Genomic DNA, 12575 nt, shown 5'->3' with positions numbered 1-12575 from the left:
GTCCCTAAGGAGCCTCGCGTGGGAGGTCAAGAGGGCCGCGAATAGCCCCACACCATGACACCTGATTTCCCCTGCTGGAATTCGACCATACCTCCCAGAACTCTCCCATCAAAGTACGCCTCTAGATGACCCTGGGCCAGACAGCTCAAGGAGTCCTCCACAACCGCTCTCTCATCTCCCGTCCTCATCCTGAGGCTGCCAACCCCTGGGACAGATGTCCTTCCCTGGGACAGGCCAGGTTTCCACCTCAGGGCTCGCCAGCCAAACAGGCCACAGCAAGGACCAGATCACACAAAGCTTGGTGTGGGTTTGCTCCAGCAGTGGCAGGCCGTATCCATGGGAACACCTGTCCCCAGGGACCGTCCTGAGTGCCCTGCTCCCCAAGTTCTCAGTGGGACAAATGCTGGGGATGAAGGAGTGGGGGACTGCACTGCTGGGGCTCTGCCTGCTTCTCCCTTCCTTCAAGACCAGACTTTAGGCAAAGTTTTTTGGGGCCCCCATCCATCTCTCATTGGCCAAGCCTTATTCCTCTTCAACTTGTTTCCTCTAGAAACACAACTGCGGCCGGCACGCAGTTTTAGACAAAAAGCACTTTATTTAACCAAAAAATGGGGGGGGGGGGTAGGGGTGGTGAGAGTTAGGAAAGCACAATGCGCCTGCAGAAAACTATCATCTCTTAGAATTGTTCTTTTTTTAAAATAAAAAAAATAAAGGAAAAAACCCAATACAACACAAAGCTTATAATTTCCAATCACCATTATCAGGCTTTTACAACATCTATAAAGAACAAACATCTGCTTCAAAACTCTATGGGGGGGGGGCGGGGGGAGAGAGAGAGAGAGACAGAGAGAGAGAGACGGCACCCGGCAGACTTGGGGAGGTTTTGTTACCATTTATTTGTGAAGTTAAAAACGAGCGATAAAAAGTAAAAACTGCCATACAATTTTTTGTTTTGTTCTCAATTGTTTTCAGTTTCCATGTCCTCTTGAACAAATGAAACACAACAGACCAGTCCTGGGGGCAGGGGGCAGGGGGCAGGAGGGGCAGCGCAGCGGGTGAGGGGGAGCGGAGCTGGGTGGAAGAGGAGCAGAGGAGGAGCAGACAGGCTGAGGGAGGGGCTGCCTGGCACAGGGTGGAGGATGGGCTTTCCTAAACATCAATACCTGGTCCAAGGAATGTTCCAGCTCTAACTAAAAAGAAATAGCAAGAGTGACTTTGTTTCCTTTTTTAAAAGTTTATTTTAAAAACATGAAAAGGGCCAAGGGTGGTCGCAGGGAGTGAATGAATTGCTTTCTCCTGAAAGAGGCAGTTTCAGGAAGGCTGGGGCAGGGTGGGGGACGATAGAGATTTTTATATATATATATATATAATTTTATAAGTTTTGTTTTGCTTTTTAGTTTTTAACTTTTTTTTTTTTTGCAGAGATTTAGTTCTCGCTATCTTCTCTGGCTGGCTCAAGATGAAGGATCCCAATTTTGAAAGAAAAAAAGCATATGAGACACACAGAATGAGCAAGAGAGCGAGAGCCTGGCACTGCCCGTGCCACGACCCCCAAGCCACTCACAGGGAGGGCTCCCCTGGCACCCCCCCTTGGCAGCCATCGCTCTCTCGACAAACAAACGGAAAAAAACAAACGAAAAAAAGCCCCCAAACAGAACAAAATGGAAAAAAAATAATAAAAGATTTTCACAGATGAAGAAGTTCACATTCATTCGATTCATTGAGCCTGCGGAGAGGGAAGAGATAGGAATTGGTCACTACGGGGCGGGGAGGGGGACAGGGCGCAGGAGACTGGGGGAAAGTGGCAAGGAGGGGGCCAGGAAGCCCCTCTCCCGAGCCTGTGGCAAGCGCAGGCTGGAAGGATGTGTTTGTAGCTGTCTAGTCAGTGCTCTAGGACTGGCTTCAGTCAGACTGGCTCTGAGATGGAGGAGAGTGACAGGAAGAAGCAGGGGCCGCACAGAGAGAGCGAGAGCGAGAGAGAAGCACTGAGGGCTGGGGAGGGGGAGGCGGGGGAGGGGTGCCCTGTGTCTTCAGAAGGCAGGCGGGCGGGCAGCTCCCGGCGCATCACGACATGACAACCAGAGATCACGGTGTCCCCACAACACCCCTGTGAGGTAGGTTGGAAGGTGGCAGCGATCGTCATGCCCACTTCACAGACAAGACTGGGACACGAGGCGGGCGCAGGCGCGAGAGCAGAGGCCGAGCCTGGGCGTGGCGGGCGGGCCCTGCGGCCGGGCCCCTTGGCGCCGCCCCCGGCCCCGAGAGCTGTGGCCGGGCCCCACGGGGCAGCTGGCAGCACACACAGTCACTTGGACACGCGGGGAGAGATCGTGGGTTTAAAAATAAAAGAATCAAAAGAACAAAAACCATGAGAGTAATGCAGAGAGGGGCAAAAATATCCGTTTTCTTCCCAAGTGGCCAGATTGTGAGTGAGCGAGTCAGCAGCCGGGACGGCGACCTCCGGCTGAGCGGATGGCCTACCCCCCACCCCCAGGACTACCCACCAGTTCAACAGTTCCTCCTTTTATCTGCTGCGCGCTCTCCCCCAGCATCACGACAGCGTTACACAGGAACAAGCAGGCCGGCGGAGAGGCCTCTTCTTTAACCTCTGGACCCAGCGCACACTTCCCCCAGCTCGTGGGGGCTCCCGGAGACCTCTGGCCACACGGCCCCCGCTGCAGGCATCAAGGACACACCCCGCAGGGGAAGGGGTTTCCGGCGCTACCCACTAAGGCAGGATGGACGGTGGCCGGGGGTTGGAAGGAGAAAGGAGGAGGAGGAGGGTGGCAATTCCCACTTGCCTGCTGCTGTCCCTGCTGTGTGGGCGGAGGCTGGGGGCCGCCGGGACCTGGAGTCTGTCCGTAGTAAGCGGCTTGCTGTCTGTAATATTCAGCCCAGGCAGCACTGTAGTCTGGCTGGGAACCTGGGGGTGCTCCTGGACCCCCTCCGGTGGCCACTTGAGCTGTGGGGGAGCAGAGGGTGGGTGAGCAGACCAGGAGGCCGGCACACCTGGTCCCACCCCTGTGGCCTGCCAGCTCACCCTGCTTCTTGTAGTACTCTTCCCAGGCCTTCGTGTAGTCCTGCTGCGGGGGGGCTCCAGGCTGCTGGGGCTGCTGGCCTGTGGGAGCAGGCCCTGAGGTCAGAGGACAGGCGGGGATGTGGCCACCCACTCGCCCACCCCTCCCTGGTTGACCGGAGCTCCTGTGGTGGCTCACGCACTCACCGATCTTTTTGTAATACTCTTCCCAAGCCTTAGTGTAGTCCGACTGACCAGCAGGTGGAGGCTGAGGGGGCTCACCCTGGGTGGGTGGGGCCGCGGGGGCTGGTGCCGGGCCGGGCACGGGGCCTGGGGGCTGCTGGTAGTAGTGTGAGTAGTATGCGGCCCAGGCGGCGTTGGGGTCAGCTGCGGCGGCTGCGGCTTTATCTGTAGGCAGAGGGTGTGCAGGCTAAGCATTGGCCAGGAAACCGGCCCCTCCCCTCAGCCCTGCTCAGATCATTATACTCACTTGGGTCATGAGGAGCAGGCGGCTGCCACTGAGGGTAGGTGTTGCCCCAGCCCTGGGGTGGGTACTGGTGAGGAGGGGGGCCTCCAGCACTGAGGGTGAAAACAAGGGACACATGAGCCAGGTTACCCCAGGGTCCTTGCAGAGGACGGCCATAGCCTGGAAGGGGGCCCAGAGCACCCCTTACGTGGAAATGCAGATTCCTGGCCCAGGTAAAGGCGTTAGACAACTGATGCAAGGGATATAGGCCACGTGGACTCAAGGCTGTGACAATCCCCCACCACACCACACAGGATTACAGGATCTACACGTGGAGCGGAGACCTAGAGCAACACCCACAGCATCTTTTAAAAATGTTGTCTCTAAAACAAGGGTTGGCCAGAGTTGTTTGGCACCTCTGCAAGGTGGAATGGCCTTCTCGGAGGTGAGGAACACGGACATAGGGCCTGCCGGCCTCCTTGTCAACACTGTGACCCCCACATCCCAGGAGCCCGCAGGAATACTCACTGAGGGGGAGCCCCCGGTGGGCCCTGATTGAAGGGCCCAGGGTTGAAGGGCCCCATGGGGCCGGCAGGGCCTGGTCCCCCGGGGCCTGGTCCGACTGGGCAGAGGGGACCCTGGAGGAATGAAAAGTGGACGAGATCAGTGGAAGAGGAGGAGGAGCTGGGCCCAGGTACCCAGAACCCCCCTTGAGCTGAGCCCACCTCGATCTTCTCTTCAATGAGCTGTTTGGCATGGTCGATCTGCTGGGGCGAGCCCCGGATGATGAACAGCTTGAAGTTGGGGTCTCCGTTGGGTGGCAGCTGCCGAGATATCTCTACAAAGGCGCCTGTCTGCTGGTTTATGGCTTTCACATTCTCACCACCTGCAGAAGCCATGGGCAGTGAGCCGAGGGCAGGAGGAAAGCGGGGGGACGGGTGGGGCCTGTGGAGGAGCCACTCACCTCGGCCGATGACCAGCCCGCACTTGTGGGTGGGGATGGAGAAGGTCATCTCCCCGCCTGGAGGGCCCCAGTTGCCTTGGCCCCTGCCTCGACCTCGGCCTCCTGGGGGCATGCCAGGACCCCCTGGAGGACCTGGGGGACCGCTCTGCAGGGCAGGGAAGAGATGGGACAGTTAATGCAGACAGCCAGCCTGCCCTCCCACCCGAGCCCACCCACTCAGCACACCTGACAACACCCACCCTGAGGCTCTGGAGGAGGTCGTTGATAATCCGCGCGGCGTGCTCACACCGGTCTGGGGGTCCCATGATGTGTGCTATCTTCTCAGGACCCGTCCCATCGTCTGAGCCAGCAAAGGAGAACAAAAAACAGTTACAAGAGACGCACTATTCCGAACCCCCAATGTTGCCTCTTCATGGCGGTCGCTGGCCCAAGCCATGTCTGGAACATGTCAAAGTGCCGCTGGCTGCCTTTCACGTGTTCAGGAGCAGATGAGGATCCCTCCTGCACTTGGTGCCCCCAGAACTAGCAGACGCACTTGGCAGAACCAAGAACTGACAACAAATCTCTCAAAAAGCACGGGGGAGTCTGTCCTCCCCAAAAACCACTGGGACCGGGCAGAAGCCCACAGCTAGGGCCTCAAGAGCTAACCTCACCCAGGGGCCCAGGTGGCCTGTCAGGAGAGCCCTTGAGAGGGGAGAGGGAGAGATGGCTTGACAGGACAGGAACACACACTCCTCAACTTGGGAAGCCTGCCTGTCATTCACCTTCTTACGGGGCTGCTCCCGAGTGGGGACAAGGCATGTCCCGTTGGTCTAGGAGTAATGAGGCACCACAGACACTAACTCCATTGCCAAGCTGCCTGCCTTGGACCCCAAGAGTGAGTCTCAGCAGATCCCAGCTAGCCCCTGACCTTGTTTAAACTGTATCCGAACACCAGCGTCATTCTGGATCTTCTTGATCATCTCCCCACTCCGGCCGATGACCACACCCACAGAATGCCTGGGTACTGGCACCTGAGGGCGGGCGGGAAAAAGGAGGATCAGCTGGGCTTTGTCACTGTCTGCAGTCGCCCCACTGACCACAAGCCAGCCGCCACCCCTGCCACTCCATCCACCCAAGAGGCCCGCACTCACATCGATGCCCCCGCCGATCCGGGACCCATACTCGTTCCGGTCTCCAAAGCCACCCTGGTCACGCTCCCGCAGAATGTCCATCACCATTTCGCAGGCTTGCTGTGAACATACAAAGTGTGGTGCTTGCACGAACACTGCTGCCCCACTGCATGCCCCAGGGTCACAGGCCAGAACTAAGGACCAACACAAGGCTGCCAGGATCTTTACCCACTGCCCTAAGAGGCGGACATGGTGAGCACCCCGGCTTTCTGGACTGAGGCCAGTTGAGGCCACCTGCTCATATACAGACGGCTGGGAGTGAGCTCAACAGAGAATGAGTCCAGGACTGACCTCAGAGACTGTGCTCTAGAAAATCTCTCCACTTGCATCCAAATCTCCAGCCTACCCGCTGCCCTCTCTCTGCTCCCCAGAACCACCCCCTCAGCCCTGGGGCACCCACCTGCACTTTGTAAGGGTCTCCGATGATCCGCAGCGGTTTGTCCACATTCGTGTTCTGGGAGCCATCCTGGATTAAAATCATCTTCACTCCAGCCCGTTCCTGTACAACCAGAGTGGCGTTAGTGCTGAACTCTCCAAGGACTTCCTGGGGCATGGGGAGGCGGGTCACACCTGGTCCAAAAGGACGAAGGGCTCTGGCTCGGTGGCGGGGGGCAGTGGCGTGCACAGGCACAGCCACGGGAAGGAGGCTGTCCTGGGACGGGAGGAGCCTGCACCCTCACCTGCAGCTGCTTGATGGTCTCCCCGCCTTTGCCAATGACCAGGCCAGCCTTGCCAGCGGGGATCATGATCTCCTGCACTGTGCCGTTCTGGCCCCCATTGGCGTTGTCGTGGAACTGGCCTGGGGGGCCCCCACGGCCCCGGGAGACAATGTCATCCAGCATCATCTTTGCTTTCCTGGAAAGGGAAAACACAGGCGCTCTCTGAATGCTTGCCTGGAGGCTCAGCCCTGCTCCCAGGAAAGGGGGTTCCAACCCCCTCTCTGGGTCTGACAGAGGGACCATCCCCAGGGCTGGGGCTATTCTGGGCCAGGTTCCCCAGATCTCAGGAGGCTCACTATGTCAGGCAGCCCCCCAGTGCAGGCAGGGCATGAGGAACATGATGTGGGAGTCACCCTAAACTTCAAAGGGATCCAGAGGGCTTCGCCCACCCACTTTGTCATAAGAGGCCCAGCAAGAGACTTACTGCACAGACTCCGGGGCTCCTGTCAATGACACGCTGCGTTCAGGTAGGCCACCGCTGTCTGGAGAGAGGAGCGGAGAGAGGATCAGCACTTTTTTCAGTCAATGTCTTGGGCAGACAACCAGAAGGACCTTCCATGGAGATGAGATTTCCAGGAACAATTGACAGCTACTTCTGCCACTGTACAGCACCCTGACAAATCAATTTACCTCCCCAAACACTTGAGGGTGCTTTATGCACGGCCAAGATGAGGAAGCTTGACGTCTAGCAAAGGAGGCAAACATTTTAGTGATGATAATATGGAAGGAGAAGCAGATTCCAAAAGATTCAAATGGGCCCCTTCCATCACCACCCACGTGAGTACCTTCCAGTCAATGTACTGCGTGTCAGGCAGGGCGAGCACTCAGAAACCCCTGCAAATCAGGTACCTGCCAAGGTGCAGGCGGGACTGGATTCAAGCAAAGGCCTGACCTCAAGCTGGTCCTTCCTAAGGAACTCCCCTGCCTCACACTTTCCCACAAGGTGTTGTAGCTCAGGTGGCAACACAGTCAGAGTGGGATGTGGGGTGCAGCTCCCTATAGTGGATTCTAGCCTTCCCCGCTCATGGAAAGCAGAGGGAGACAAGATTTGCAGCTACACCTTGAGGCGCTGTGCAAAGGCAGCACACAGAACATGCTCAGTAACACCAGCCCGCTTCACCTCCATCCAATCGCAGCTTTCGGGATCATGAGAGAAAGCGCCAAGAGCCCCAGCACAGCCACCCATCCCCACCCAGCTCTAGCGCTCCTACCTGGAGAGATCTGGACTTTGCAGCCTGAGTCCTGCTGGATTTTGTTAATCTGTTCACCTCCTCTGCCTATGACTGGGTGGAAAAAAAGAAGAAGAGCAGAGATGGATGGGGGAGGCTGGCGCTGAGAGCCCCCCTGCCCAGAGAATGGATGAGAGAGTAAGCACAAAACAGCTCCTTCAAAATAAAAGAAAAAAATAACAAAAATGAAAAACAAACAAAAATTGCACAACACATCAGGTTCCTTCAGTTCTCCTGTGGCCTCTCTGATTCTGCTCAGCCCCTTCTGGTGCCCCTCACCAGATCTCTGAGCTGGTGGCGGGGGGGGGGGGGGGGGGGGGTGGGCGGGCGGGCTGCCCAGGCAATCACTCCCCATTCCACTCACCCTTTTCTGCACCTGCCCTAAAGCCTGGGCCTGGGTCAGAGGGACAGGGAGAGGAGAAGGCATCAGAAGGAAAAAAAAGTATGAACAGACTCATCTTTGGGATTTCCAACCACAAAAGAAACTACATATATAAATATGTATCTCCACCATATGTAATGAGGGGAAAAAACAATCACTGGCTCCTTCAGACCACAGGTCTCAGGGTTGGCAGGCACCCTCCTGAGAGACTGCCCTGGAGGACACGGGGCAGGGGTTAATGGGCACCACGGGATCACAGCAGTTCACACTCACTTAGTCCCACCATGCCGTCTGGGACCCGGTATTCCTCTGTCATTGAAGTCCTACAAAGAGAAACAATGAGAGTCAGCCTCAAGTCAGGAAGAAGCAGAGAGGATGGAAGAGCCAGAGGGCTTCCTGGAAAAAAACACCCTCAAAACCCAGAAGCCCTGCCTCCTGCAACATGGGGACCAAGCCCCCACAGGCCTAAGCAGAGTCTGACAAGTGCATGGGGGCTCCCTCACCCCACAGCAGACCACCCAACCTCTCGGGGGCCCCGTTTCCCACTCTGGGCCACAAGAGGCTTAGCCTGGGGTAGCATGACCCACTGGACCAGTGCTGCCCACCGACTCAGGGCAAGAGTGAGAACCTGGGACACTTTCACAGCAATCTGACAGTGTCATCCAATACCTATAGATTCTAACTTAAAAGATCAGTTTTCTATCTTTTTCACTTCATTCTTCTAGTGAGTGGTTTTTACTGCATTTCCCAAAATTTTAGCTAATAGTAAAAAAAAAAAAAGAACATGGTCCTTCAGAAAGAATGCTCTAGGGTAAAAAGGTAGGCAAGGAACACACCCCCACCCCAGCTCTCAGGGAACAAGAATCCGCAGAAGCAGGTGAGAGGTCAGGGCCAGTCCCCAGGCTTTTCCAGGAGGAAGGATGGCAGGGCTTCTGAGAATCCCCATCCAACAAAGGGAACAAAGGTGCACAGAGAACCCCTTCCCCATTACAGCTAACAGCCACAGCCCTACGCTCCCTATGGCCCCACAGACAGCAAGCAGGAAGGACAAACGAAGCTCCTTCTGCCTTTCAGTCTTCTCCTTGGTTGACCAGAAAGTAAGACAAAGCCCTCCCTCCAGTTAGCAAGAAAGGCCAGAGACAACGAGGAAACGACTTGCTCTCCAACCCACCGCTTACCTGGGGGGAGGATGAATGGGTCCGAGTTGAGAACTCATGGCTGAAAAGAGAAAACACAAAGGACAGATTGGCCCAGCTCCTCTCTGGGACCCCAAACACCACACCCTGGGCACACCTGCCATGCAAGGGACCAAAAGCTACATCCCAGTGCCTCTGAGCCTCCCTGAGTGAGCACAACAGGGCCACCTCACAACAGCCATGCTCAGAGGTGGCTGCTTCACAATCCAGGCTCTGGGGTCTCACAGGCCCTGGAGGGACACCAAGCGCCTCCATAAAGGAGAGGTGCTGTCTGCTCAGTACTTCCAGCTCCCCTCTGGAGAGTACTTCCTGCTAAAATCTCTTAAGATCCTGAAGCAGCCTCTGCCAGTGTCACCCAGTGGACTTACAGTCTCCCTGGGAAGCCAGCTTCTTGCTCTCTGGTTGGTCTGTGAAAAAAAAGAGGATGTCAGATGCAGTGCCTACCCACCCACAGCTGCCTCAAATCTGATGCTGGTGCCACATGTCCTGGCAAACAAGCCTCCTGCCCCCCACTCTCAACATCAGATGCAAGACAGGAGAATAAGAGACCTCATCTTACCACCAGTACTCAAGGATAAAGAGCCCTTTATAACGGGGAAAATGATGGTGACCCCAGTCCTTCCAGCTTAGATCCAAATCAGCCTTGGGGAAGTTAGGCTGATCAGTGAGTGATAGTTTAGGCTGCGTGCCTCCAGGTCAGCCACACTGCACTGACATGGGGCCTTAAGAAAAGACTAGCTTAGCAGAAGAGAAGGAACAATCTTGAAAACTTACGACCTGGACCTGGTCACAATCAATCTGCCCTCCTCTCAGCCACCTGATACTTCAGGACGGCAGCCCAGACAAAAAGAACGAACAAAGCTGGAATTGCTGAGGTTTTAAAACACCAAATGGCAGCGGGCTCCCCCCACTTAGAACCACATTCCAACAAAGGCACTTCACTCTCTGCCCCCAGCCCTTCCAGCAAGGCAGGTAGTTACCTCCATCTTCTAACTGCCTCTTTTGGCCCCCAAAACCAAAATCAGGAGTGCTGTTATTCACTGTGGTAGCTGCGTCGCCTCCAATCTTGGCTGCGATCTAGAAGTGAAGTTGCGAGCAGAGAAGAATTACCACCCAAAGCCAGCCTCTGTGGTGCTCAGGTCAACCTTTCACCTCTTTGGTTCATGAATTCCCCAACAGGTCTTGCTGTCTGGCCTGGGAGTGGCATTCCCTGGATTTAGGGATGAGCCTGTTGGTTAAGGCTTCCCTGATGGCTCAGCTGGTAAAGAATCTGCCTGCAATGTGGGAGACCTGGGTTCGATTCCGGGGTTGGGAAGATCCCCTGGAAAAGGGAATGGCTACCCACTCCAGTATTCTGGCCTGAACAATTTCATGGACTCTACAGCCCATGGGGTCGCAAAGAGTAGGACACGATTGGGCGACTTTCACTGTTGGTTAAGACATTTCAAGGAGTTCCAGGAATTTCAAAGCAGCTCCCTTTCTCTATCAAATTTGTGCCTAAACTGTTCATGGCCATAGGGTAACCCACACTAACTTGTTCTAGGGATGAAAGGAGCAAAAGTTCAGGTGCCCTCTACCAGGGAGAACTTCCAGACACTTCCTTGCCCAAACACCTGGGCCTCTGGGATGCTCAAGAGCACACCCTCAAAATTTTTCCATTTGTTGAACAAATCTTAGGGAAGTTTGCTTTAAGGCATCTGAAACCCTCATCTAGACCAAAACAAAAGGCCCTTTTCCGAACACATGTTACATTTTGGACACACAAACACTGAATAAACCCCAACCCAATAAATTTAAAACCAGAGTATGCTGGTAGGATTACTACAAGTTTTCCAAAGAGATACAAACCATGAGCTGAGGATCTATATTTTAACCTAAAACTTAAAAAAAAAACTTGAAGCCTAAACTCTTGGGATGCCCAGATGGGGTCTTATCCAATCAAACAGAGAGCACCACCTCCCCTTGTTTTAGCTGCCTCTCAATTAAGCCAGTGAAGGTGGGGAAGTGAGGGGTCAATCATATCAACTGCACCTAAGAACTCTATCGCATGCCTAGGGTGAAAGCCACAGACCACACTGGGAGGGGATCAGGGCGTTCCCCTAATGGGACCTCCCTGTGCTGGAGGCTTTGGGGGCAATTCTGACTGAGAAAGCACTAGATGGCCTGAGCCCGGTCAGTTTCCTTTTGAAAGGGCGGCAAAGTCCTCGCTTTCTGTGGGCCTCTTCCCCTCAGGCCGTGGGGCGCCAGGGAGGTCACACATCAGCATGTGAAACCTCCATGTAGTAATCACGCCCCAGAACACAGCGGTGGGACCCTTCCCTTCTTTCCCCAAAAGAGAAATAGGGTGCTTGCAAATGACCTGAAGCATCAGAAAGAGTCAGTCCCTAGGCCTACCCTCCCCATTTCAACGAAACGCTTGGCCACCGCCTGGCAGCCACAGGGTCCCCTTTCTACTTTCCAGGTTCAAGAGGAAGAACTTTTCTAATCCCCTAAAGTCCCTCCTTCCTGGGGACCAGGCAGAAAAGGGACTAAGTTGGGAGCAAAGAAGGCTCTTTGCCCTGATGGGGAGATGGGAGCAGAGAAAGACCTTCCCGGGAAGGCGGAACCCCTGCTTCTACGAGTAGAGTGTGCTAAAGGGTGGGAACCCCAAAGTGAGTCCCCGCGCTGCAGGGGACCCTGCACACTCTGGGGCCGCTTTTGGGTGACCCCTCCCAGACGACCCTTCCCCCCTGTAGGGGGTCACTCCCGGGGGGAGTGCCCCACTCCAGGCTTCTGGGGAGGCCCAGGCCCCCGCCTACCGCCCCACGTGACCCCGTGGCGGCCCCGGCCCCCCCCTTGCGACCCCGCGCGCGCGCACGTGACCCCGCCCCCTCCCCCGCCCGCCCGCGCGCCCCTCGGGCCCGCGGCCTCCTCACCTGGCGGGCCCGCTGCACGGCGTCTGCGAAGGCGTCCTTGCGGATTCCCGGGCCGCCCCCGCCGGGTGGCTGCGAGGGGCCACCGGCCGACCCTCCACCCGGGCCACCGCCGCCGGGACCGCCGCCGCCCCGGTCCCCCGCGCCCGGCGGGCCCGGTGGCGGGCCTCCCCCGGCGCCCCCGGCTCCTCCGGACCCCCCACCCCCGCCGGCGGGTGGCGGCGGCCCGGGCGGGGGTCCTCCCGTGCTGTAGTCCGACATGGCGCGGCGGGGCCGGGCCTGACGCGGAGGCTGAAGCTGAGGAGGAGGCGGCGGCAGCGGCGGCTCAACGCGGGAACAAGGCCTCGCTCCACACGGCCGCGGAGCACTCTGGGAAGCCAGCGGCTGGGAAGACGATGCGGGGGGGGGGAAGGGGGGCGGAGAGGGACGCCCCCTCCGGTCGCCGGCTTGACGGACGGCGCCGCCGGGCCAATGGGAGGTGGTCGCCCCTCCCGGGACACCAATCACAGGCTCTGGAGG

The 12575-nt window shown here is 56.8% G+C and overlaps 1 protein-coding gene across 5 annotated transcripts; it reads right to left on the bottom strand.

The window, feature by feature from the left end:
* Positions 1 to 575: 575 nt before the first annotated feature.
* KHSRP (KH-type splicing regulatory protein) lies at positions 576 to 12411 on the bottom strand. 5 transcript variants are annotated; one of them, XM_069591348.1, is made up of 20 exons: positions 12060 to 12411; positions 10125 to 10221; positions 9513 to 9551; positions 9127 to 9166; positions 8222 to 8271; positions 7549 to 7620; positions 6762 to 6819; positions 6299 to 6473; positions 6019 to 6117; positions 5580 to 5678; positions 5357 to 5459; positions 4686 to 4786; positions 4447 to 4591; positions 4208 to 4368; positions 4011 to 4120; positions 3507 to 3595; positions 3224 to 3424; positions 3041 to 3118; positions 2849 to 2962; positions 576 to 1014 (listed from the first exon to the last, which is right to left on the bottom strand). In XM_069591348.1, the coding sequence occupies exons 1-20, from the start codon at positions 12315 to 12317 to the stop codon at positions 959 to 961; spliced, it is 2145 nt and encodes a 714-aa protein (XP_069447449.1). In that variant the 5' UTR covers positions 12318 to 12411; the 3' UTR covers positions 576 to 958. The 5 variants fall into 5 exon arrangements, with proteins under 5 accessions (XP_069447449.1, XP_069447447.1, XP_069447448.1 ...); XM_069591346.1 differs by lacking the exon at positions 576 to 1014 and adding an exon at positions 1391 to 1726 and having other exon boundaries at positions 2802 to 2962; positions 3041 to 3133; XM_069591347.1 differs by lacking the exon at positions 576 to 1014 and adding an exon at positions 1391 to 1726 and having other exon boundaries at positions 2802 to 2962.
* Between the last annotated feature and the right edge of the window lie 164 nt (positions 12412 to 12575).

This window comes from Ovis canadensis, chromosome 5 (assembly GCF_042477335.2).
Source record: "Ovis canadensis isolate MfBH-ARS-UI-01 breed Bighorn chromosome 5, ARS-UI_OviCan_v2, whole genome shotgun sequence".
NCBI lineage: Eukaryota > Metazoa > Chordata > Mammalia > Artiodactyla > Bovidae > Ovis > Ovis canadensis.
Note: the sequence above shows the minus strand (reverse complement) of the source record. Positions and strands in the feature narration are given on the sequence as shown.